Source organism: Dicentrarchus labrax, unplaced genomic scaffold (genome assembly GCF_905237075.1).
Source record: "Dicentrarchus labrax unplaced genomic scaffold, dlabrax2021, whole genome shotgun sequence".
Classification (NCBI taxonomy): Eukaryota; Metazoa; Chordata; class Actinopteri; family Moronidae; genus Dicentrarchus; species Dicentrarchus labrax.
The window spans coordinates 18,933,963-18,961,373 of record NW_026136704.1 but is presented as its reverse complement, the minus strand read 5'-3'; the positions used below and the strand labels follow the sequence as shown (position 1 = coordinate 18,961,373).

The following is a 27,411-nucleotide window of genomic DNA, read 5'->3' as shown; positions in this document are numbered from 1 at the left end:
ACATATGGCCCATATTTCACGAATCCTCATCCCATCTGACAGTCGAATGGTGTCGATTTCAACATTTTGGTAAAACCCCACGTTGCCCAAGAATGATCACTATTTCTTAAAGCCAAACCAAAACCATCATTTTGACATCGGAGTCAGTGAGACTGACAAGAAGGAACAGCTGGCTCGATTTGACGCCACTAAACAACCTTTGAACCAGAGCGGGGAAAAAAAGGTAACTGGAGCATTTCCAGGACAAAATGCCAGATCTCAAAAGTTTGTCCCTTGAAAACATTTAATAAAAGAAATTTTTTAATAATGAACCAGTGAGTTGTAACATTACTGTAGATTCATGCACTGTAGACCTTCACTTGTGATATTGTGATTTGAATGCAGACAGATTTATATGATTTGTATTCTTGGTTAATATAGTAACCAAACAAGCAGCATAATTGCAGCTTTTAGCCCCCACTGAGAACCACATATTAAGGTTGTTTGTAAGTCAAGCTGTGAGTTTATTTGTACACTATATGATTTTGACAACCCATGAATTACTGTACAGTCACAGTATTGGGCAATTCTGTACCCCAGCATTTAATGGAGGTGGATAGGTGCATCAGACTGTGACTGTGACCACAATGTTTCTATAACCCATAACCAAGAGTTTTAGTTGTCTAACCCTAACAATACATAACTTATTTGCCAGAACTACAATCTTTCTCTAAGCTTACCCTGCACAGATAAAATGTTACTGTAATGTAAAGCAATCCAGGGTCGTTCAGGGTTGATTTTGGATCCACTTACCAACAAAGATAAGTCTTGAGTTGGAGTGAATATAACTTTGGATAAAACTTAATTGAAACAATAGAAAATCACAAGCTACGGCCAGATAGAACAATCACCGCCCTTCCTCTGTGATCCCAACTGAAACTTCCTCTTCTTCACATCTATTTTTGGACAAACAGCTGATCCCATCAGTTTCAGACGCTATAAGAAGTGATACAAACCTCTGTGGCCGAGCACAAACCGCAAATATTACTTCTGTGTATCAAATTGAGCCAGAAAGACATTCCAACGGCGTACTTGTGGGGAAGAAAACGTTGCAGGCATATTTTTCTATGGTTTGCATTGCTGTAGGAAAGTTAAATAAAGAGACAGATCAATGTCATTTTTAACCTAGCATACTGATTCCTTGCACCTCTTCACCACGTCTTACATAATCACAGACATTTCCTCAGTGACCTCCGAAGTAATGTTGATGTTTTTGGCTAATGAGAGTTTTCTCAATTTGTCTAAAGAAAAAAAAGGTTTAGAGTTTATTTCAGGGCTGATTCAACACTGTGCACTGTAGCTTGGTTTGTTGTTTCAACCATGACCCAAGTTTAACTTAGCAAGCCATCCCACAGAGTACAGTTTCATTTATTACAGTAACCTCACTGCACTCAAGTGTGCAGACATCTAGAAGATACTCTGGAAGAATAACTATTCAATTAAATTTAAACAGGACAAGTTATGATAAAATACATTCATAATATACCTGCTCTCCTTTTCATATCCAACAGTGCAGCATCACACAAGGTTGAACCACTAGATCAGCTTGTGGTTTAGTGCCTTGCTCAAGCAGGACCTGACAGTTTGATAGGGACAGCAGATCAGCTTTCTTCCACTTGCCAGCTTCATAAAACCAGCCCTCCATTACTTTTAAATGACTTCCAAATGGAGGGGGATCACATAAACAGTGCTGGTGAATTGTGCTGTGAATAAAGTACGTCAGATAGAGAACAGGCCTACATCCTGCTTTCCTACAACAATGTTCAGACCTGCAAAACACTTAGCTGAGAACCCTTAGATGCAACAAAAGCCTTCATCCATGTCTTTGAAAGCAGCACATTGACCTCTTAACTTCTCGCACTGCAATAAAATGAAAAGGTCCGAGGTCAGAAAGAAGAGAAATTAATGGGATAGGTCATTTTGGGGAACTTTTTACAATTTTCCTGCTTTCCAAAAGAAACACAAAAGGCTTTAATGTGATTTATGTCCCAGTTTACGCATTGGTTTAATGGTGAGCTTGTTCTCTTTTGGCTCGTTTTCTGGTTGTCTAAGGTATCAGGTAGCAGCTCCTGTCAAAGCCAAATACCTTCCCAGTGCTTAGGCTTTTACAATTTGTGCTCATTAGCCTTGTTTTAATGTTTTCACAAGCTCTCACAAATTCCTACGAATCGCATCATAGTTTGGAATAAATTAACAAAAAGGTAAGGAGGAATATTAAAAAGCCTTTACTGTAACAGCTAAATTAAAGAAAGGCAGCATGTCTTGACCACTGTAGGTGTTTGTTAGGGTTTCTTTGTTTGTTTTAAGCCTTGACGAAGACCTACAGTGGTCAAAATATGCTGGATTTTTTAAGATTTAGCTATTACAATTAAGGATTTTTGATATATTCCCTCCCTGTTTCTAACACATCTTCTGATCTATGATTATATTTAGAACTACCAGTCATCTTCTCTCTCATACTTTGGAAACACTTTTTAAGTAAAATGGATATCTGTAGATGTAAAATCAGCCATGAGTATTATGAGGGAAAACTTTGAAAAAGATGAATCACTCGTACTCAAAGAAGATTTCAGGAGACCTTGATGACTCACGCAGCAGAATTTATTGAGGCTCGAGTGGGGAGAATATAGACAATCCAATTCTGCAGCCTATCCTTAGATAAGGGATGTTTAACCTAAACCGTATTCCCTAGAGAATCTTCTCATATCTCATCCCTGTACTCATGTGAGGAGTCTGTTGGTTATTGGTTCAAAACAAGTTCTAAGCTTACCTAACTTATCTTAAATCACATAGGATGTCACCCAGAGTCACGCACAATGCATAAAGGAGACAGTCAGTCTGTCTGATAGATTTATCTTAACGTTGGTCTTCTATAACAAGGAGGAACTATGATATGTTGGGTGTTCAACCTTATCGGCTGCTCTGCGTAGTCTAGTCTGCCAAACAGTCGCAGAGGAGGCCAAACCAACTAGGGAGAGGCAGAAGTGACGTCCTTCAGGTTTTTAGATGAAAGTGGTATGGGGAGCGCTGTACCATTTTAGTCTACTGTAGTGCTGCAGAGATACTCTAGCCTGCAAATGTTGTTCCCCAGATTTAAGAAAACGTGTTTGTTTGGTACAGACGCCCTAAAATTATGATTTTTGATTATTTGAAAAAACAAAATTAGTAATAATTTAATTTGTGATGAAAATTTGATAATTTCCACAATAATAATCGTGCACATTAGAGATACAATACTGCAGCAACTTTATCACAAATTACTACTCAAAACTACTCAGCCGTTTACAGTCAAGTGTAAGAGGCAACAACCGATAACCAAAGAACAACGTTTGGGTATACCTTGGCCTAGTGGTGCAAGAAGCCTTCCTCTTTGTGATCCCCAGATTAGTTGTCAGATTTTGTCTTTGTAATGTTTAATGTGATTGTAAGACTATTGCACATAATATAGTACATCTAATATTCTGTAGGTGTTGGTTATAACCTGCATGTACCTCAAAACAACCACAGAAAGTGAGGCCTGAGCTACCATAAAGATGGCAGAACAGTAACGACAGTCAGAATCTCAACATTCCTCCGACAAATAAATACCTTAATAACTCAATATTTTCAAACTGCACATACTGTATGTAATATATAAGTAAAAGTGAATTAATACAGTCAGGTGTCACCAGCAGTGAAACAGTAACCCTGCTTTAACAAAAATAACACAGTACCTGAGTGGGCACATGTTTTGTGTGTGTGTGTGTGTGTGTGTGTGTGTGTGTGTGTGTGTGTGTGTGTGTGTGTGTGTGTGTGTGTGTGTGTTTGTATCTATGTGTGTGTTGATCTTTGAGTCTCTGGGGGGAGGTGTGTGAGGACTGTGAGGGCACCAGGTGTACGCAGCTGTCCGTCTGATTGGGGAACTTCAAAGGCCGCTGGAGCAGCAGTAAGTGGTAACAGCCGGAGGAGAATTGGCTCTTCAGATGCTGCGTTAGCTGAAGGTGATATCTCTAAACTGCCCGATATGAATGGATTCGCCCCGCAGCCACATATAGAGCAATACTTCAGAATACACTAAAGCTGTCCAATGTGTGGTGAGCCCTCAAATATGAGTCAGTGCACATCTGCAGACAAGGCTGATATTGTGTTAAGGCATTCTGTTGGCCATCACTGATGGTGTGTTTCTGATAAAACCCAAACTGTGTTCAATAATGTTGCAAGAAGCATTGAAACTGGACAAAATCTGTATCTTATGAAGGCAGTTGTTTAGTGGCAGTTTCAAAAATCATTTCCTTTGCAGATGTTTGCCCATTTCAAGCCAACATGAATACAACAAACAGCAAAAAATGTAAAGAGCGTATTTTCTCATTGTTCTAACAAACAGAGACAGAACAAAGTAGGACTTCAACTTCCTTCCTTCCTTCCCTCTTTTTTCTCCAGTAACAGTAAGTTAAGATATCATTCAACAGAGCTAAGTTGTTTCTTTGCCTGAGCTACATTATACAAACAATCATTTGCTGCTACTCAGTGAACGCACACAAAATGGCCCTGATGACAACAGCACAAAGTCCTGGGAGCTTTCTCCACCAGTAACAGCCCCACACCCCCTCCATCACTGGTTTGCTGTATTGACCCAGGTAATGGTGATAATGGATGTTATTCACATCAATAGGAAGATCAAACAGTAAAAGGAAACCATTTGCTTCTGCAATTCATGCTCCCAAGTCTAAATCCTTATCCCATTACATGGTTCAGAGGGGTAGCTACGGATCAAAACAACGATTCCATAAAAACACCTAAAAACAGCCGCAACTTTTCTTCTTCTTTCCCGGTCTAACACTCATGGATTATCTAATTAGTTATATGCGTTTTCATTTTCCTCACATTACACTTCAAACATTACAGTGCCTACAACAATGCAAAGGGAAGGTATTGAGGAGTTATTCAAGTGCAAGAACTCTCTTAGTGGACAACGACAGAGAGAGGGAAGGACAACACTGTCCTCAGCCTCAGACAGTTTACACACAGATAAACAGGTTAATGAAGAAAGCTGAGTAAAACCACAATATTGTTTTTACAATTGACAATATGATTTGTTTTCATGATTTGGTAACACAATAAAAACTCAATAATTTTCAAAAAAAGTCTTTGTGACTTTGTGTTCTAATTCTGATTCTATTTATTGCTGCCAATATCTAATATAACATTAAGGCATTATGACAGAGATACAGTGATAATATCACGGTAATCTCTTGAAGCCAGACAGAGGAACAGCTGTGGCCACAAGTGGTAATTACTGTATGGATTACTGGATAATGGCGCACTACATTTCCCTAGATTCTCTTAAGACAGTCACTTGTTGTCATTGTTGGGCAACCTGAGTGAGAGCAGGTCAAACCATACCACAATCAATCAATCAATCAAGCTTTATTTATATAGCACCTTTCAGACAAATAAAATGCCAAAGTGTTTTACAAGTGAACAAAACAGATTATTAAAACAGGAAACAGATTATTAAACAATAATGTCTTTTAGTGAGATATAAAACCACTGAAAGGTTTACAGATAAGCTAAAACACACAATGTGACAGCAGCACAAGAAGTCTCCAAACTGTCCCTGCAATGTCAGTCAGACAGTAATATCTATATTAGCCACTGCTTGTACCAAACTAAATAAAAAAATATAGATTGGTGCAATTGCTTAGAAATTCTAATTTTCAGTTGTACAAGAAAGATCTGATGCTTTTTCTTCATTTAAAAGTTACAGAGGCTCAATTTACATAATCAAACTATGCATTTACATGACTTGTGTTACTGTGACCCTTTTACCGCTTTAACAGGTCAGCCATGTTGACCACTTCACACCAACAGTGACTTTGCTTTGGTTTGACAGAGTTTTGATGGTAGGGCCATAAAAAGCAACAAAGACAAAGATACACTCATAAACTCAAAACCTCTGTGCCATGTTTGAGAACAAGATGTATACATAGGATTTCCTGCTGTTATAAGATCTATTGTCCTCTGCCTTTTTATTAAATTCCACTGTACTTTAAGTTTCTCTGACACAAGACTGATATACTCTAGCCTTTGTACTGTTTCCTTTGCAGGTTTCACTGGGGATCTGGATTATGTTTCACTAATCCTAACAGCCGTAAATTCACCAAAACAATTTTAGACATCTCCAGATTGATGTTGCACTGTCACGACCCAGATCAAAAACAGTAGTGGACTGCTCCTTTTCTGTGCGGTGTCCTGAGGAGTCTGTTGCATGGGAACACATAAACAGAGTGCTTGAACAGCTTAAGGCTTTATTTCAGGACAGAGATAAGACACCATGTGCCTGTGACGAACTTTCTCCACACTTGATTGTATTTTTATCAGTGGGTAAGTAAGATGCATTGAAGAATAGGTCATATTTATGCCAAATATTCATGAATGTATCCTGCAGTAGTCTAACCTGACTGCGATAGATGGTTCAATGGGTTCAGTACCAGTTACAAGCGCATAGACTGAAGCCTGGCGATGGGTTCTCGCAAGTCCAGATGCCTCACAAGGATCAATACAAGGTTGGAGGAAGGTTTTTCTGACAATATCCAACCTGTTCTACAAACATCCGCTCATATGAAATATTCCGAGTCCTCGCTGTGGAATTGTGCCAGAAATGAGGCCTGGATTTAGGGACTTCCATTTCAAACCCGCACTGCTCTGCTGATCCTATGCCAGATTACTGGGCCTCAATTTTCTATGTTTCGGTCGAGACACAACAAGGCCATTTATTGTCCGCGGCCAGCTCACTTCTGAAACATAGCGTCTCGGGCCGCAGCAGAAAGTGATGACCTTTAAATGAGCGAGGTCTAATGTGACCACTCTTTGGCCCAGTTTGATTAGCAGATGTCACAGGAAGTGAATAGTATCCTTATCGAGGGTCACCACTACAGTCCGACAGCATGTCTGTCTTTCCTCTGATGTCATCAAGGGCTGGAGACGAAGATCTGGCACAGACACAATCACACCCATTTGTTCTCCATGTGCACACATTCAAACAGAGCGTCTCTGCAGACCCAGCAAGCCTGACAGGGTGTTAACCAACTTCATCAAACGCTTGAGATAATAACCATTAAAGATTCTGATGGGGAGAAAAACTGACCACAAAATCACTGGAACAGCTATTTTCCCAACGGTGTACTCGTAATCTGGCGTGAAACCGATTAGAGCCTAAACGATCGGTCAGTTGGGACCATGTTGGGAACAAGTGTTTTAATGTTATCATTTAGATTTGTTGTTATTTTTCCTTTAATCTGTAACACTTCTGATCACTGTCTAAGCAATGTACATGCCCTTTACAGCTTCTCAAATGTATTTCTTGTATGATTAGCAAACTAATCTTTGGTTTTTGCAAAATAAATATGTTATAAATATTACTTTGAGAAATTGTGATGGGTATCTTTCATTATTCTTTTACATTATGTAGACTAAACTGCTCATCAATTAATAGGAAGAATAATTATACGCAGCCCTAAAACTCATGTTTGAAACAGCTCTACACAGAAGATCTAATGCCAAATTGAGTGACATGTAAATACCGTCCTCTGGTCATACAGCTGCACTAAGGTGATAAACATGTAATATGATGCATGGCAGGGTAGCTATGGATTGGAAGTGTAAGATATAAGCACAAACATGAAGAAAGCCAGAGAAGTAGAAGTACAGGAAGTGGACTTGATAAGAGCAGAGAGGGTTGGAAGAGATCACAGACAATGGTCAGGCTCAAGTTAAACAGGAGGTCAGCACAATACAGGGGCGAGGGTAGGAGAGGTTCACCCAAGGAAAGGTAAAGAGGTTGAGGGCAAGAGAGGAGGGAAGTTCACAAGAGGAAGGGCTGGGTGTTAACTTGTCTTATTTAAACAAACAAGTGAGGCCACGCAAACACAAAATGTCCTTTTAAATTAAGCTGTAATGTGGCTGAATTGCTGAGATAGCCCTTCTCACCCACATAACACCACATATAAATCTACACTCACGCGCACTCTTCTAAAAATAAACATTCATCTGCACCTCACAGTGCATGCCACCAGTGGCCATTCTACTAGTTTTGTTCTAGTCTCACACAGCAGATTTAAAGAAGTCTAATCAACAACACACAAGATGATAAACAGCACAGGTGAACTCACACAGAAGGTATCTCACTCTGAAGCTGTGCAGCGAGAGCTTTATCTCACTGTGGGAATGTACCGTGTGTGTCTGTGTGTGTGTGACAGAAACATATTTGAGCTACTCACTAAACAGACAAGAGCTGACAGAAAGCAGACGGAGAGCTCCCTGACTACAACCGGACCTCTGTGGATGTCAGTGGCTAAAAATATATGCAGCAAACTATTTATTAGCAAAGTATGAGTATGTCTCATTATGGTAGGCTATTTAGTGACAAAGCAGCAATCTGTGTTGCACAAATAGGCTATTTTATTCTTTTTCATCCATCACACAATCTGCAAACCACTGTGCAAAAGAAACAAGAAATAAGGGGTAAAAATGGCCACAGCCTCCAGTTACAGTGTGGTACTATCATTTCTTAATTAATACAAGCTCCTAAACATCTACTTTCTGTGAGGAACTTCATACAGATCGTGGACTTGAGAACATACAGTCAGGTTACAACAACACAGGGCCACAGTGGTTGCTTTATTATCCTGGGTGGATTTCTTTACTGAAAACTAATGTAAGCAAGAGAGGACTGTGCAGCTTCACATCTATGCACAAGACAGGGAGGTATGAGCACGCTGCAAAGGAGGTAAAGTTGGCAACTGTTGATTTAGGTAAAGTTCCCAAAAGTCTACTGAATGGTTCCTGCAAACCACATAAATGATAAAAAAAAAAAAAGTTCAATTTCCATAACTGTTTAAGATGAAAAAAAAAACACATAATGCAGCTCCGTAATTCAACTTTCATGACAAAGTTCCTCTAAATAGGTTCTGCGATGAATCTTGACATTAAAAAGAAATAGTTTGACACATCTACATCCCACCAACAACCCCTCATGCTGCACGCAGCGAGCACCAGACGTTTTCCCGGACACTCACCTCCCCAGGTGAGGAAGAGGACCACAAGTCCGACGAGCGGAGAGGCAGCGTCCCGTACAGCCATGGTCGTTTAGTTGGTTCTGCAGCTGTCCGTGCTGGTAAGTATGTGTGTGTGTATGTATGTATGTATGTAAGTGTGTGTGTGTGTGTGCGCGCAGGGAGTCTGACAGGGACTGGTCCTCCTGGATTAAAGTGAATGAGAGACGCAACGGCGGCGCAGCGCGGGGAGGCAGATGATGCAGGCGGGGCAGAGACAGGAGGAGCTGCGCTGTAAGAAGTATCTGTGCGAGTCATTCAGGAGCACAGTTCATCTGAAATACCACAGATTGTTTCTACACTCACGATTTGCTTAAAAGCAACTCGGTCTCAGCTCTTTAATCAGCTTATTTATTCGTATAAATAGGCAACCAGGAGCTGGGAGACTTAGTTCAAATGGATTATTGAGGTGGGGTTTTTTTACAGTGTGCAAAAAAAAAAAGGAGGAACTTGAGTGAGAGCAGCAGGAGGGCGGAGGTCTGGAGAGAAATACAGTTAGGAGACTCAAACAAGATATATTTCACCACCAAGAGAAACTGTCTTTTGTTATTTTCACATGACTGGTAAAAAACTAGCTCAGCATTAAGTGAAGCGTAGGCGGTAATTTGGCGTGAGCAGTCTTTTGCAATAACATTGAGCATTCAGGGCATGTTAGGACTGTGTGTCAACTGTGTGTCTGATGATTTAATGAAGGTGTCAGGGCTGTTTGCAGTGGTGTGCTGGGGAGGCGGTGGATGCAGGCATGATCAACATATGACAGGATGGAGTCTGGAGGATGAGGAGTAATCTTAACCCCATCCAGGACCAAACTTACACCTGCTCCATGCTGCAGAGAATCTTTAGCCTCCAGCTCATGCAGACATAAAGGTGAAACAAGCAGGGCACCTAAAGTCTCTACTTTGGATATGTTTACTGTGTGATTGGGGCCAATTGATACAGAATGTCCCAGAGAGAGTATATATTCAAAGTCCCCCTCCACTCAAAAATATGTTTCTTCTCGTTCCTACAGTTTAAAGTTTGAGCTTCACTGTGCAGAATAATGTATGTGCAGAGTTTGACACTAGAAGGATGTTTTCAGATTTCATCCGCTGAAAGTGGAAAGTTTCTCTGTGCTCATTGATGATCTGATTTTAAGGGCGGGGCCTACAAGCAGCATTTGTGACATCAGAAATAGTTTGGAGGTCAATGCTGGTGCAGTATACAGCTTATACAAGTGTGATATAGAAACTCAAAGCCACCAGTGCACATCCACTGAGAATAGACTTTACTGTGACGTAGGAGACATCTTGTGTCCAACAGGAAAACTTTACAAATGAACTAAACTTGCATATTCATAGATTATGTCATTTTTAATCAGGTAGAGGGAGTAGATGCCTTTTTAAGGATTTTAATGTGGAAATTATAAGTTTTTTGTGGGAAGAACATATCAGACACAAGTTATTCTGTAAGGAGCCTGTTGTATACGTCTCTTGATATATGTCTGAAGTCGATCTTTAACAATATATGCATACATTGTTGTAACATCTGAATATATTAGTTCAATTCACAAACATGTTCCAATTCATTCATCTGCAGGATCCACACAGTGAGTACATATTTGGATGATGGATAGTAAGCACAACAGTTTTGATTATTATACATGAGAGATTCGTGTTTTTATGCTCACTTAACTGGTTTGAAGTGGAGTTGAATTAAGGTGATGTCACATATTTTCGTGGATCAGTTGAGGTTAGTTTGAACTGAAAATGTGATGACAGCTGTGGAGTGTTTTTTTTTATTGATTTTAATAGATAATATCTATATAGTATGTTTGGAGTTTCTTTTCAAAAGTATACTTTGATCATTGCTTATAAAGTCATGAAGTTGTAATCTTATAGAATACATAAAGTTTTAAACGAATCAGCTCACTCACATTATGACACTTACAGTACAACACATCTGTACTATTCAGCTGAGTTTGGTTCTCCATCAATAACTGTTACAAAGATAATCTTTATCTACATCCAGCCCCTCATAAAAGTGTGAAAACGACTCCTTCTCTGTGCTAGATGCCAAGCTTAATATGGACATAATAAGGGAGTTGAATCAGACTGACTCCCTAAACAAACCATATAAAAACATGGTGCCGGCCAGAGGACATGATATCATTTACATAATGCTGACCTCCTGCCCTTTGGTTGCAGGGCTCCAGTCTCTGTATACATGGTTTTGACTGTGAGGGTTTGGATAACAGCAGTGTTTGCCAAACTGTATAAAGCACCCACGTATTATTGAGATACGCACGATGAAAACAAGTTCTCTTACCAGAGAGCTACAGGAAAATGACACAAAAATACTGTTGACACTCTGGTCAGATACCAGGCGTCTGTGGTTTGCTTGAGCCAAGTCAATATAATTTAAGTCTTCCCAGACTTGAGTCGCACAAATACATAAACACTTAGTGAATAAATTAAAGTACATTTTAGATGAGTAAAACTCTTTCAACTGGGTGGGACTAATGGGGTAATGACCACTAAAGTTTAACTTATCGATTTTTCGAATGCTGATACATTATCAATATTTAAGGGTAACAAAATCTCATGACGATATATTCCAAGATTTGTTTTTTAACATAAACACAGGGCTCAAACAAAAAAGATTAATTAGGACTCCATAAATGTGTGTCAGGTAAACATATCTTTGACGTTTCTGACATACAGACACATTTATCTATGATAGGCTACATTAAAAAAAACAATATTGGTAATGTCAATTAATTGTTTGGGCTCTAATGATGACTCCTATCTAAATAAAGGCATGTAAATTTAAGTATATTTCATACATTTACAAGGTAAAATCAGCTCTGATATGGTACAAACCATAGCAAAAAAGAAGTGTATTTTTGTCTTCATCTGTTCTTTGAGAGTTGTTCCTGTCTGGAGCTGCTATAGTAAAAAACCCTCTTCAGCTTAACTCTGGTGTTTGGCACAGCCACGATTGTCCGATCAGAAGACCTGAGGGACCAATATGTGTTACAAACAATACAACACTTCCCCAAACTTTGCACAGTGATAAAACCTCAAACTGTCTGTACAAATAACAACAATCATTTAATCTGAGTATTATTTGATCCCGTGTGAACGATCACAGCCAGTGCAGTTGGAGACAGATCAAAGAATGGTGGTCATGTACACTGATCTGTAACCTTTTCTGCTGGAAAACACCGCTGTGTCTGCCATCTGTGCCTGCCAAAGAGATTGCCTCTGAGTGCAGGTCAGAGACTTATACGAGGGAGCAGGCAATGATTTTCAACTCACTACTGCCGAAGAGTCCACAGTGGACGGGCTCGGCTCCTGACGGCAGTGCACAAACAACTGGTCTTCAGAGGAGGACACAGTTTTCCAGAAGGATGGAGCAGTTATGGTTGGTCTTACACATTATTGGGGCTTTGAATGCCTGGAAAAGAAGAAGTGAGGACAACGGTCAGCAAAGAATGGTTCATTAAAGAACATTTGTGATCATCATGTTTGAAGAATATTAGTTTTAGGTGTTCTCAGCCATTTCACCGCTCTATTTCAAGCTGAGTTTTTTAGATATGTTTTTGTTTATTTGTTTTCATTTGGTGTCAACCAAATATAGAGGCCGTGAGAGAGCTTCAGGGAGCTTTTTTCTGTGTATTTCTCTGCCAAAGTCTTGCATGGTGAATGTGAAATCCCTCTGTGTGAGGTAGGGGTGTATCTGGCTTTCTAGTCAAGGCAATAGAAGACACACTGATAGGCCCTTTCTAAAATAATTAAGAATCAAAGTCGGACACAGGTATATATGATCTCAATTTGAATGTCTCTGTGACCTTACCCACAGGTTTATTGTCACGTGGATCACTGGAGGATGCTAGCTTTTTGTCTGAGTCATGCACCTTCAGCCTCAGTCTTTTAGCACTATATCGAATATGTAGTGATCAAGTTCATATTTACCCTTTCAAATGGCTCCAGTTGTAAAATAAGGCAGCCTGAGACATCAGCCAGCTCAGGAAGTTAGCGTTAATTAGCTTACTGCCTCTGTCGAAATCTGCCAGTTGTCATTTCAGCAGACAAAATCAACAATCTGCCTTGTGTGAATTTAGAGAAACACTGATTTCACCCTGAGACATTATCTGCAGTAATGAATATGGAAAGTTTGACAGATGTAGCAACAGTAACTAAGGAAGGCTTAACAAACATCTATTTGTTTTCCTGTTGTGTGTTGGTAGCATCAGCAGATTTCTCAGTCCATTAGCTGTAAATAAATAAAAATTCTACATAAAATACCAATATGCTTACTTTTGCTTACTTACCATTTATTCTGAAGAGCACCTCCAAAACGCTCACTGATACATTATATTTAATTTGATTATGTTTAGAAAACCCAAAGGTTTTTATTTTATTTTCTGCTAAGGTAAGCTAACTGGCTGCTGATGATAGCTTTATACTGTATTTACTGTACATGAGATCATCTTTTAATTTGAAATAAATATATTTCCCACAATGTTATTATTCCTATTCCTATTCCTTTAACGGTCTTCTGTTTTCTTACAATTGCAACAAAGGGTTCGAGTCCGACCTGTGGCCTTTTGCTGCGCGTCACCCCCTCTCTGTCCCCCTTTCCTGCCTATCTTCACCTGTCCTATCAAATAAAGACAAAAAGCCTCCAATATATATATGTATATATATATATATATATATATATATATATATATAGATTTATTTTTTATTTATTTTTTAATAAATAATTACACCCACGATCTCTCTGTGATTATTTAGTTATGGGGTTCTGCTGTTTCTAAACGTTCAAAGCAGGTGAACAGCAGACATAAAACAGAAACGCAGGAGGAAAGCGCGCCTGCTTTTACAGTTGCTTTTAGATGAAATATCCTCTGTTCTGTGTTCTGTTTTTCCTTCCATCCTGATGCTATCAGAGGGGATCTGTTGGTGCAGATAATGTACAAGTGCTGTTGCTCTGTTTTGGTGGAAATGTGAGGCCAATACTGATAACACATCCCAATATCTCTCGCTCCCTGCTGTGATGTAGTGTTAATTGGGTCTTCTGTTGAAGGAAAATCAACTCGACATCCTCTCTGGATTTACTGTATCGCTGCCACGGAGAGGGTAACAATTGCAATTGTTTGACTTTGAAGTTTCATGTTCAGTGAAGTTGTGCATTATAAGTTTCTATCTAGATTACAGTATGTATCAAATTACAATATATAACCTACAAAAAACAACAGATAGGTCAGTCAATGTATTCTAGATTTCATCATTTTAAAAACAGATTATGTATGAATGTATTAAAGGGTGTAAACCACTGTGCTGATGCTTCATTTCCTTTGTGGTTTGGTATTCCTTATGGTTTCTAGCGATAGCAGAGTACTAGCTGTTCTCAAAACAACTACATTGTTCAAACACTCAAAGTCAGTAAATTATGATCATGTCTTCAAGGCTGCCATGTGAACTGGGCGTGGCACAAGGTATACAGGGCTATAACAAACACAACATTTAAAATCTGAGGAAACAGAGAGCCCTGTTAAAATTCCTTGCTGACAAATTGCAAGAATGTCCCCTTTTCACCCTTTATTTAATACGATACATCCTGGACAGGGCGTTTGGGAATATCAGGGGGCAATGGTTTTGGGAATGAAACTGAAAAAGGAAAACAGAAGCAGGAAAAGCACAATCCCCTCCCCCTCAGAGTTCCCAGGGACTGCAAAGCCCCGAAGCATAAGAGCATGTTTCACAACTTGCTGACAGGGGAAAAGCTCCAGATATCAACCACAAAGAGAGCCCAATGAATGTCTAACAAAATCTCTAACCTACTTTTCTCTTAATGTTTAAATTAGATCAAAACAGTTGACTATATAAAGAAGTATCTGTAGTCAGGGTTGGGAGGGTTACTTTTAAAATGTAATCCAATACAATCAGTAATTACGTGTTTAAAAATGTAGTCAGTAACCTAATCCAAGTATCACAATATTAAAGGGAATGTAACTTGTTAACTTGACTTCTTAAAAACAAGAGAAAGGAAATGTCAATAAGAAGTACAGATGTAACTGAAGACAACAGAACAATGTGACCTTTAAATAGAAAATGGAAAGATTTTTAACATCAGAAATGTGTTCAGTGTATTAGAAAAACTGATGTATTTTTAAAATTGTAATCCTGCTAAATAATCTAATTTTTTACTATATATAACTGTAATCTGATTACATCTTTTTTTCTGTAACTGTAATGGATGACAGTATCTTGTTTTGTATCCTGATACTCATTTACATGTAATCTGTTACTCCCCAAGCCTGTCTGTACCCGTGTTTACCCGTGCACTATTCCTTTAAAGGAATAGTTCCACTTTATATGATTTCAATTATTTGCTTTGCTCTGCGAGAGTGAGACGAGAAGATGGATAAAACTCTCATATCTGTTTGTTCTGTATGAAGCTACAGCCAACAGCTGGTTAGCTTTGCTTAGCATAAAGACTGGAAACCCCTTGGGTTGTTCTGACGGATCTCGCTAGCTGCAGCAATAGTTTCAGTGGGAGTGAATGTGGCAAGAAAACACACTGATAATATATTATAAACAATATAAATTATACATTATGTATGATATAATGGATCTGATTCTGATAAACGATCAAATATTTATCCCATGCTTTCCAGAACTTTTTAATTTTTAAGCCCTCTATTTTTCTCCCCACAATATGAAATACTTATTCCACTTATTGTTGTCTCGACCATCGACATATATAAAGATATATCTATTATATGTTGATGGTCTCAACAGAGAGCAATATAGATATATTGTGTCAGTTAGTGAGTTATTGGTCCTTTTAACTTCATTGTGGTCGAAGAAGTGATGCCCTGCTTATCCAGGAACACTTAAAAACTTTACTTTATAAATTCATGAGGTTATTATAAGTGTTATAAGTTATATATAATGTGTGTCCTTGGTGGAAAGCTCACTAACTGACACAGTATATCTCTTCATCTAATACATGCAAAAACAGAACAAGAACAACAAATTACTATTTTATGGGAAGTGACTTTCTGTCTGATAATACTCCCTCATACGTAAGCAGTTTTAGACTAATTTCTTCTGGCCAGCTGTTACCACTGCCTCCAGTCTTCATGCGATAACCTGCTGCTATCCTACAGACTATAGAGAGTGGCATATTTCCCACAGTGGTGGAAAGTAACTAATTACATTTGCTCAAGTCCAATTTTGAGGTACTTTTACTTTACTTAATTATTTCAATGTAATGCTACTTTATACTATTTCTGCAGGAAATGTTGATTTTCTTTTATATTCCACTACTTTTATCTGACAGGTCGAGTTGCTGGTTACTGGTTTTTACAAACGAAACATATTATCAATGTATAAAATACTGTGCTATAGATTATTAAACCATCCAACAGTATATATAAGTAAAATGTGCTCCACCTCCATCAGCTGAAACATTAACATTTAGCTTACATTTGAAAACATCTATAACAATATTCTAATAATATGATATAAATGGAAATATCAAAGGGACCATTCTGTACCTTTACTTTAATACTTAAAGTACATTTTGCTGGTAATATTCTTGTAATTTTACTTGTAATTTAGTCTTTTTTCCATTTCTCTGACCCATCAGATAATCACCTTTATCTCCAGTATTCACACTCGAGTTTACCTTTGACCTTGGCTCCTTTAAGGTTTCCACTCCTGAGGCACTGACGTGAGTGTCCTTACCATATACCCCTGTGTGTGCCATTCCTTTGTGATTGATGAATACACACGACTTTGTTTATCTCACCAGAGCTCACAGTGCTCTGCTCATGGGCTAAGGAAAGCCTGAAGGAAGGAAGGAGAGGAAAATAAGTCATTCTTTCCAAGCCACTGAGGCCAGACCCGAGAGCAAGTTGTTTTGGGGGTAGCTTGCCCGACATGAGAGACTTCTATTGTCAGAGTGGGTCCAGAGGACGGGGGGCTTTTCAGTGTGCAATGGTATGGTGAGGGGGCTTGGGGGAAGAGTGGGAGAGAAATTTGAATTTCTGCTAAACGACGTCACAACAACATGGATCGTGACAAAGAGACACTTTGATAACTACATGGGCCAAGAAGTGAACATCGCTTCTCCATGGTGATTATATGTAATAGGGGGCATTAATCATAATAAATCCACCCACTGACATGTTTCTTCAGTGTATCAGCCTGGAATTACGATTTTGGTATAAAGAAGACAAAAAGGAGATGAATAAAAAAGGTTAATGAGTTCGGTTTAGTAATGCAACTTGTTATCTCTGCCTGGGGCAAAAGAAAATTAGTATTAAAGAGCCTCTTATGCTACCAAAAAGCCCACCAAAAAGTTTTTCCTGTCTGTCTTTACTTGACACAACAGAAAAAACCCTACCGCAGTCTAACCTATGATCCTTTGCTGCATGTCATCCCCCCTTTCCTGTCCATCTTAAGCTTCCCTATCAGATAAAAAGGCAAAAATAAATAAAATGATAAAAAATAAAAAGATGATTTGCATCAGATGCCATTAGCATTATTACTACATTAGCCTTCACTTGTTTTAGATGATCTGAAGGAGATTTCTGTTGTGAAGATTTCATTCATTAAATTAAAGCCTGTGTAGTTAAAAAAAGATCACAATATACAATATTTCTTTATAACTAATCAATTCTTTCAGTGATTTTATAGACGTTTGATGGTTCCAGTTGCTCACATGTGACAAATTCAGCTCCTTTTTGTCAAATAAGATGGTTAAGTGAATATTGGGGTTTTTTAAATGTGATTGGAAAAAACAAGCAATTTGAAGATTAAGAGAAAATAGCTGGTAAATATATTAATAATGAAAAGAATTGTAAGTTGCAGCCCTATTTAAAATCATTATGAATTAAGCTTTTTGGGTTGATGGACAAACTAACTTAGCAATTTCAGACATCACTGAAAAAAAATCTCACTGAGCTTTTTTCTTTTTTTTGACGGATGAGAGAGATGAGTCATGAAGCAGGAAGCTGCTTCAACTGCCTGCAAACTCGTGAACATCCTGCAGATGCTCAGACGAGGTCCTGAGAAGACAACTCAAAGAGCAGGAATGTCACGCTGAGGGAACCTTCATCGTTAGTCATCCCATTCATACGCCTCAGACTCACATCAGTAAAATCATCACTGTGTGTCTTTATCTGCAATGAGTCTTTTATCCCGCTCTTCATTCCAACCTTTCTCTCTCAGTTTTCCCATCACTCCCCCTCTTGCCCACTCAGCATGTAGTGGAGGCAGCAGGATCGAGGCGGAGGGTTTCTGGGGAATGCAGGGTCTTGCTCTGGGTCTCAACCAGTCTGCACTCCAGTGATTTCTACTGTTTGGAGTTTGTGTTTTCCCAGAGACGCTCTGGTCGGCTGCCTACCCTCTGTCCTCTTTCTAAAGCGCATGCACACATAAACACACAGAGATGTATTCTGAATGCACATTTATGTGAGGCCAGTGTACTGGCTGGCAGCCAAAAACAGCATTGAGGATCTGAATCCCTAAGTCCCAAAATAAACCTCAAAACCTGGGAACACAACTTAAAGTCACGCTTACAATGACAGATTTTGTCGATTATGGGGAGACTGGTCTAGAATTGTTATAGGTCAGTATGGACTGACAAAATACTCTCTTGTAGTGTGTCTAAGTTTGCCTCTGACCATCCGAAGACTCATTTGCATAACTGTAATCCAATAGTTGAAAGCTGTTGAAAACGCTTTTCTGCAGAGTTTTTGTTCCCTCACAAACTTGCAAGTAACATATTTTTTTTGTGGTTTCATTAACTTTAACCACAAATCTTTCTCTAACATTAAAGGAATAGTTTGAAGACTGATTGTGTTAATTTTCAGACCAAAGTTATTTATATTTGATATTAAACTAAATTTAAATAATAATTCTACCCTGGTAGCGTGGAGGCTTTAAAGGAATTGTTGAACATTTTGACAAAGTTTCTTTAGAGACTTAGAGTTAGATGAGAAGATCAATAATACTCTCATATCTCTACTGTAAATACAAACCTATAGCCAGCTGCCAGTTCTGTACAAAAACCAAAGTGTACAGGGGTTGTATCAGACTATTTCTTAGCTGGGACCCCCAAGAGTCTCCACTGGTTACCTACCAACTAAAATGTAATGTATAAAAATGTGTTTTTAAACATATTTCAGGGTTTTGCAGAATATCAGGACTCTCGTCTGGCTTTAATTTCTGCAAAAGTCTCACATCTCATACTTCTCACCACAAGCCAGCTGTGCAGTTTAGAGACTTTACTGTACATTAGAGAAATTCAACAACGCAAGTGGCTGTGAGAACACCACTCAATTAACTTTATCTCTTCACACGACTGAAACACAGCAGTGAGGAGTTGTTTCTGGGGAGTGGAAGAGTAGACAGAGGGGTGCATCAGATGCTCACGTTTCTTCACAGGATGGAAATGACCCAGCGGGTGAGGGTTCCCCAATTGCTGCAAACTACTCATCCGTGGGGCCCTCGGCTCCTTGTGGGAAGCACGTCAAAGGGTTGGTTTGTCCTGCTGTCTCTGTTTTTTCCTGTGCAAGCTTATCTTGTTTCCCCTGTTTATGCCCTATATTTTTGAGATGGTTTAAGTAAACAGCTCTGAAGAGACAGCTTCCAGGTCTAACTTTAAGATGACTTGAGGGACTTGTCGTCATTGACAAATGGCCAATGTGGAAACCAATCTTTGTCTCAGTTGGAATGAGGCTCTCGGGCTGGTGAACTGGGTACTTCTGCTGACTGTTGAGTGAATGTGAAGAAAGCAACATCAACACTGCTGATAAATCTGAAAGCCACACAGTTTGAGGCAGCTGTTGTTGTACCAGCAAAAAGTTAAAAGTAAAAAGTTATCTTGGTTCTACTAAACAGCCTCCAACATCTTTCTAAGAGTTACAACAAGACATAATTGTTTAGTATCCATGCTAAAAGACTGCAGAAGGTTTCAGATAAAAGCAATCCTATAGAGAGGAAGGATTCAGTTCACCAGAAAACAAACAAAGGAAGCTGACTACTGGCCTGCTAATGGACCAGAGGGAAGGTTAGCTACCATAAAAGGAGCAGGTCTAGAAGCTCTGTGCCAGAGACAAAGTAATGCACAAGACCTTTTATAGCTCCTTGCTCTACGTTTCCCTGCTGCATCATTAAATGCTTAAACAAATGCTGTTTGTCAAGTGTCCAAAGGTTCAGAACAGGATTTCCCATGATCATATCAGATGGAGTTTCCCTCATTGCTGAACAGCTCAGATGGGGAGGATGAGCCACAAGGCAAGGAAGGAAATGCTGTTGATATTGTTCAGGATTACAAAGCTTTTGTGTTTCATTGTCACCGAAGTGGCTGAGGTAATGGGAGAGTATGGCTCAACAAGTTATTATGTGTTAATGTAAATGGAACCAGTTCAGGAAATTGGAAAACCCTGTTGATGCATTAAAGGTCTCTCTCTCTCTCTCTCTCTCTCTCACACACACACACACACACACATACACACGTACACGAGAGTTTCTAAGAATAAAGAAAGCCCTTTCCTTGTTTCCTCAACAACTCAGGTTTATTCAGAAAAATAAGCAATTAATAGCTAAATATATAACAAAACATTTTTTTAAAGACCTAATTTCAATCATATGAAACTAAAGAAGAAATGTTGTCAATAATTTATCTATTTTAGTGATTTTAATAAAAGTACAGATTTGAATATGTATTATTAGTGGATATGGTATTTTTCCAGTACAATTATTAAAATAATACATACATTTCCGCTTATTTTTCACCAAAATTGTGAAAATCGTATTTTGCTAAACACATATTTAAACTGTGTTAACAGTTATTAATATTTCCATAACATTTCTGTAAATGTAAAAAAAATATGTATTTAATTTATAAGTATTTAATTCATGTAATAAAATATTGATATGATATGTTTATAATCATATTATATCGGTATGTTAATGTTTTACTATATTTTTTGGGATGTTGCGCAAGCGTCACCGGAAGGAAGCCATGAGGTCAGCTGACCAAAACAAATATGGCGGCCACGGCAACGATAAACAAACTATCGGTGTGTTTTTCTTTCGTCTCTTTTGGTTTCACGTGTCGGTATTCCAGATCAAATGTTTCGTAACGAGACCGTTTAACCAATCAAATGCCTCCGGACCATTTTCTGAACGGACAGCCTCGACGAAACCCGGAAAACAAACGGAAGTGTCTTCCTCCAGTTTGAACCTAAACATCCGCCCGTGTAACGCGTGTGTTTTTACTACGTTAGCTCGTCGTTTCAACCGGACAAAACATGAGCAAAACATGAAAAAGTGACCGAAACGAGGAATGGTGTAACTCGGGGAACAACCTATCGATGTGAACACGATGTAGCTGACGTCTGAAAATACACACGACATGGAGTTTGCCTTGGAGACGAGCTGAGAGCAGCGAGAGGTAATCCTCAAGTGAACGAGACGTTACCATGGGGTTGGTGAACTTTGTCATCTCCACTGTAGGAAAATGTCTGGACGCCGTGTGCTTACTGCTGGACCTGAACTTTGTCATCGTCCACACCGTGGTGCGGACGGTCCTGGCGGTGGTCGCCTTCATAACCAGCCTGCCCAGCCTCCTCCTCAACTCACTGCTGGAGCTGGGGAACTTAACCGTGCTTGGCTTCATGTCCCTGGCGGAAGCGACGTCAAACGTAGCCCACGGGACCGTCACCATGCTGGGGAGCTTGGTGCTGGCTCTGGAGGGGCTGCTGGAGAGCCTGAAGATGGTGGGTTACCTGTCCATGCACGTCCTGCTTCGTGGGAAGGAGCACCTGTGTCGAGGGCTGCTGTCAGTGCTGGAGGGCTGCGGCATCGCTGTCAGCCTGGTGGTCTATTTCGCCAACACCGTGGTCAACTTTGCACTCATTGCCGCTCAGAACATCTACCTGGCGGTGGTCAGTGTGTGGCAGACGGTCTCCAGCCCGCTGCAGAAGGTGCTGGAGCTCACGCTGACTTCCTTCACCTTTCTGTACAGCAGTCTGGTTGGGACTTCGGCTTTCCTGTGGTCACCCTGTAAACTGGTGTTGGACTTCGTGGTCTCGCTGGTTCATATGTTCATCAGCATCTTCATCCTGAACATCTACGGCCTCCTGCTCACTGTCACTATTGCTCTAACGACCACCGCCTACCTGAACCCGGTGCTGACCCGACAGGCTGCCGTGCGAATTCTGGATTACATTAACTCTTTTCCTGCCCTGCGCAGACTTTACCTGGCTCTCCACCGCCTCGCTTCAGTCTTGCGGAGCGCCCCACATTTTGTACGTGGCCTCATGCAGCGCCTGCCCAGGATACTCCATCACCTCCACCTGCTAGAGAGGGGGCTGTGGCAGCAGCTGTCTCGACTCAGCAGCCAGCTAGGTCTTGCTGTGAGGACCCATCTCCACAGAAACAACAACAACAACAGGGTACGCGGCGATGGTGACCCCGGAGAGGAGAGGCGGGACCCACCAGATGGAAGAGCAGGAGATGGATCCCACCAGGAGCTGCTGGATTTAGTTTTCCCCTCCTCGAGCATGGACAGACCGCTAAAGAAGCAGTCGTCTTCGGGCAAAGACGGTAAACCTCTGCCTGCCGAGAATCTGCTGACTCTGCTGAAGGAGCAGGAGGACAGGAAGAAGTGCGTTATCTGTCAGGACTGCTCCAAGACGGTGGTGCTGCTGCCATGCAGGCACCTCTGCCTGTGCAGAGACTGTACGAACATCCTGTTGAGGCAGCCCGTCTACCAACAGAACTGCCCGCTCTGTCGGCACATGATCCTCAACACTATGGACGTGTATCTATGAGGGACCAACAGGAGTGGGTCTGTGGGCGTCCGACCACGTGGAACAGTAGCTACACTCTAAGGTTTACCACCACTGAAGTGATGTTGTTTGACTTGTGTTTTTACTAGGTTGTGATAAAGGATAGATCTGGTAATATTCTACGTTTTTCCTGCTGTCAGAAACAGTCTTTATACTTTGTGTCTTCTCTACTCCGTCGGTGGCTGTTCATCTTCACTGGAGTTGTTTATGTTTTAAAAAAAGGACTCGCAAATTTATATTTTCAATTTTAAAAAAGATAATTTCCAAAACAACTGTAGTTTTTAAACGAATGTCACTCAGAAGAGGAGTAAGTAGTGCTAGTGTGTGTAAATGTGCTAACACTACACAGACGACGCTTAAAGGTCAATTCATTGTGTTTTTGGATCTTTGGGGATTTAAAATGATTTATTGACAGCGGAAAAAATAGAGAATATCACCAGATTTATCTTCTAAAATGTTGTTTCCTATGTGTGCACCTTCTGAAAACTGTTAGTAGAAAAGAAATACAAATGCTGTGTCCCAATTCTAGACTAAATACTAACAGTATACAGTATGAACTATATGCTAATCTTTATAGTACCCTGTTGTGCTGTTAGTGTGCAAGAAATCAACATATTTAACTGGTTCAACTAGCAGGAAATGATTTAATACTAGTGCAGTCCAATCAAACTACAATGTTCTGTTTCACCATCCACAATTAATGTCCTCAGTGCATTGCATTGTGGGAGAATAGTGACCATTAACAGTACACTTTGTATCCACGCGTATTATTCTAGCGTGCACACACGACATACTCAAATCCTGCTCAGACTCAGTCTGTAGTGTAGATTTGGGACACAGCTCGACGTTAGATGCGCCTGTTTAAATATTCCAGTATTGCCACACTGAGTCTCAGGTCTCGTAGCCATGGTAACCCGTCAGTGCCCTCCCTGATGCTGTAATGTTTACCACCGTTCATGTCTTAAAATGTCGTGCTTTTAGTGGGCCAAGCTGTGAGGAAATAAAACTTACACTGTGCTTTAAGAGCACCAGTATACAAATGATTCCACACACACCGTGTGTACGAACGCCGTGTGTACGAACGCCGTGTGTACGAACGCCGTGTGTGTACTCTAAGCAACGCCACAACCTTTAGATCCTGCTGTGAAAAGCTTCTACCATTTAAATATACATAGAGCCATGTAAAGAGTACAAAAAGGGTTTTCTGTGTTTAAGGAAAGTGATTTATAGTTTTCCAGTCAGGCTATTGATAGGGCTTATTCCAGTCTTCCATCAGTGGCGTGTTACAGTCACCACCAATACGCAATCCATAAAAGGTTTTCTCTTTCCTTTGTCATTGTGATAAAACAGATTTCTGTTGTATAAAAGGACCATAAACTAATAAGGCTTTACAATTTAATTTTGCTTTTGTTTCTCATTTGTTGCTGTCGAAGCTGAAGTGTTGATATTGATTGTTGTTTAAAGTTTACAGGGCACTATTGTGACACCACTTAGTGTGCTATTACTGACGGTGGGTGGAGTCGGAGCTGTCATTTGCCCTCATTTGTTTTTTGAAAAGCTATTTTTTCAGTCATTTGTATGAAAAAAAATTGATTTCTGCATTGTTTTTGTGACTGGCGCTATGTTATACCAATTACTTTATTGTGTTTCTTACTGCATTATATAGATATCATTAATGAAAGTGGTCTGAATGTCAGTTTTTGATGAGGTTGTAAATGACTCGTGGAGCCCAGACTGTAGTCATTATAGACTACTCTTCCTCTAAGGTTACTGAGTAAAGATAGCCATTAACTGACGGCAGCTCACGTGACCATCATCTGTTGCTACCTGCAGTGTGTGTGACACAGTGTGAGACGACGTGATTTGAAGACGTGAATGTAACTTTTTTAAAATGCTAAGGCTGCCACGTAACTGGTGAGTCATTCTGTTCATAATAAAACAAAAATCAGTGAAAGTGTCTCTTGTGATCTTCTTCATCAGTTCAACACATAATCCTTTTAAATGTCACAGCCTGACTCTTAGACTGCGACAAACACAGGTGACACATGGGTTTATTAAATACTATAGCTCATTTATTATGGCTGCAGCTAATAATCTACGGATTGTTTTCCTGATTAATTAATTGATCATTTAGTCTATAGAACGTCAGCAAATAACTTCCAAGACCATGTTCATGTCCTAAAATGTCTTGTTTGGTCCCACCAAAAGTAGAGAAACTGAAGATAGTCACTGTATCATCACAGAGGATCTGTGGTGGAAGTACTCAGATCATTTACTAGTTAAAGTACCACATTGTAGAAATACTTTGTTACAAATCCTGCATTCAGAATTTGACTAAAGTTGAAGTACAAAGTATGAAAGTATTATCAAACTATACTTGATAAAATGAATCATTATGCAGAATGGCCCATTTAAAGAAAAAAAGAAACACAAAATGTTCCAGGATCACTCTAAAAACATCCACTTTTATATAATTAATAGTGTTAAATAACATCCGGTTATTGACGAGGCGTCACACATAAAAAGGTCGGTAACCACTGGTGCACAGTGGATGAGTGACAGTTTGCTACAAGATAAACAACAGAAAGGCGTTCAAGCTGCTGGTTGTGTTGCTTTCAGGTGCAGCCCAGAAAAAGCCCAGCAGCAAAGTCACCACAGAATGGTTTTATTCACAGACGCATTTTGAGGTTGAAGTACAGGTGTAGATTATAAATCGAATGATGGCTGAATTCCGTTTAGCAGCTTCAGTTTCAGGGTCCTGGTATTGTGCCTCACTATCACACTGTCATGTCTTTAAAGGTCCAGTGTGTAACATTTAGGAGGATCTATTGGCAGAAATGTAATATAATATTCATGGGTATGTTTACCTTACAATGAGACGTTTTTATCTACAGATGCTGCAGGTCGCAACCACCATATCTTCTCCTACATATTTGGAGCAGGAGGGTGATGAGAGGGCATTGTAATGTGCAAATACGCCACTAGATGCCACTAAATCCTACACACTGGTTCTTAAATAAAGTGTAAATACAGAAAAAGAGCTATTGTTAATGTTATTAGTAAAATCATAGTTTATTGTTTGCTGTTAAAGGGGCCTATGCAGAATCACATTTCCGTCTTACATTCCTACCAACATAGTTTACTAAAACCTACATATTTTAAGATTTGGCCTCTGTATCTTTTTGGTTTCAATGATTTCACCATCTGTTCTTGACATCCACACAGCCTGCAGTTTCTCCCCGGGGCTTTATGTAGTGGGTAGTTTTTACAACCGGGATACAGTGGGAAGTATATCCACAAGTTGACTTTCACTTTTTCAACCCTGTATCTGAAATCAGAGATAATGCAGCAGTTGAGTCCAGAGATAGTTCATCTTCCTTCCATCTTCTGTGAAGATAAGGGGAGTGTTTGGGGGCTGCAGGAGGGTTGCAGGGTTAGAGGAGTGGGCCCCTAATGGTCATATGGGACCACTCCAACCAACATATGACAATTCACTAGAGCCTTGTGGTTTACGGTCTTATTCCCGTTCCCAATGTCCTCTCTAAAAATATCCCCAGCTCCATACCACACATCTGCTGTGATACAAGAATTTGTCTCTTAACATGACGTTGGGCATCTTTTACTGTTGATTCATGCTCTCATTCACTGGTACTGAAGTCATGTGTGGCTCAACAGCAGACATACAGTCTTAATAACTGAGAGATGTGCACAGGTAGGTAAAGGATAGACACAACATAAGCAGTAGAGGTCACAGAACAAATCCAGTGATTGTTTTTTGTCTCCCGACCCTCGAGCCCAGCCCCAGCAGTGTTTATGTGTTAGTTTTAAATGAGTATGGTGTTAACAGAAGAGAGGAAGTGTAATGTCAGGGGAAGAGCAGGGAGGAGTAAACCAAAGGAGAGCTTTATACTCCAGGGATTCAACCTCTTCCTTTTGACCCCGGTGGTCCTGGCCGGGGAGCAGTGTGGGAAAATGTCAAACTCTAGTGCGCTCTTCCCTGCTTCACTCAGGCCCTACGTTTTCTGTTTATGATCACTGTCTCCATCTCTTACTCTGACTCTTTATTTCTCCCTCAACTATGAAGTGTGTGTTTGAATGCTGGTGTCTTAATGAGTGGGAAAACATCGTCAAAACCAGAAGGGTTCAAGACATCACAACAGTCAGCATCCACCCTGTTAAAATGTCAAAGACAAACAGTGCTGATCGGGAGTCGACCCTGACCTCTGACCTCCCTATGGGGTTCGTAAACAATAAGAGAATTTCCTTGCATAGATGAGCTAAAGGAGGGATCTAGAGTAGTGTTTCTATTTCTGATTTTAACATGATGTAAATACAGCAGTTAAATAGAGACCAAAATGTTGTAGATAGAAGTTAAAATCTGGATTAATAGAAGCTAAAACAAGACAAAACAGAGAGAAAACA

General features: G+C 39.9%; 2 protein-coding genes across 4 annotated transcripts in view; one reads left to right on the top strand and one right to left on the bottom strand.

Annotated features, from left to right (window-relative positions):
- mcamb (melanoma cell adhesion molecule b) overlaps positions 1-9,392 on the bottom strand; it is a 37,140-nt gene extending 27,748 nt beyond the window's left edge. Inside the window, exon 1 of one of the 3 annotated variants that reach the window (XM_051397873.1) lies at positions 9,096-9,392. In XM_051397873.1, the coding sequence (XP_051253833.1) occupies positions 9,096-9,159 (64 nt within the window). In that variant the 5' untranslated portion in view covers positions 9,160-9,392. The remainder of the gene's footprint in view (positions 1-9,095) is intronic. The other 2 variants (XM_051397874.1, XM_051397876.1) reach the window with 2 other exon arrangements.
- Positions 9,393-21,146: 11,754 nt separating this feature from the next.
- On the top strand, positions 21,147-24,943 carry rnf26 (ring finger protein 26). Its single transcript, XM_051397877.1, has one exon. It carries the CDS (start codon positions 21,619-21,621, stop codon positions 22,969-22,971), a length of 1,353 nt encoding a protein of 450 aa, XP_051253837.1. The 5' UTR covers positions 21,147-21,618; the 3' UTR covers positions 22,972-24,943.
- Positions 24,944-27,411: the final 2,468 nt, after the last annotated feature.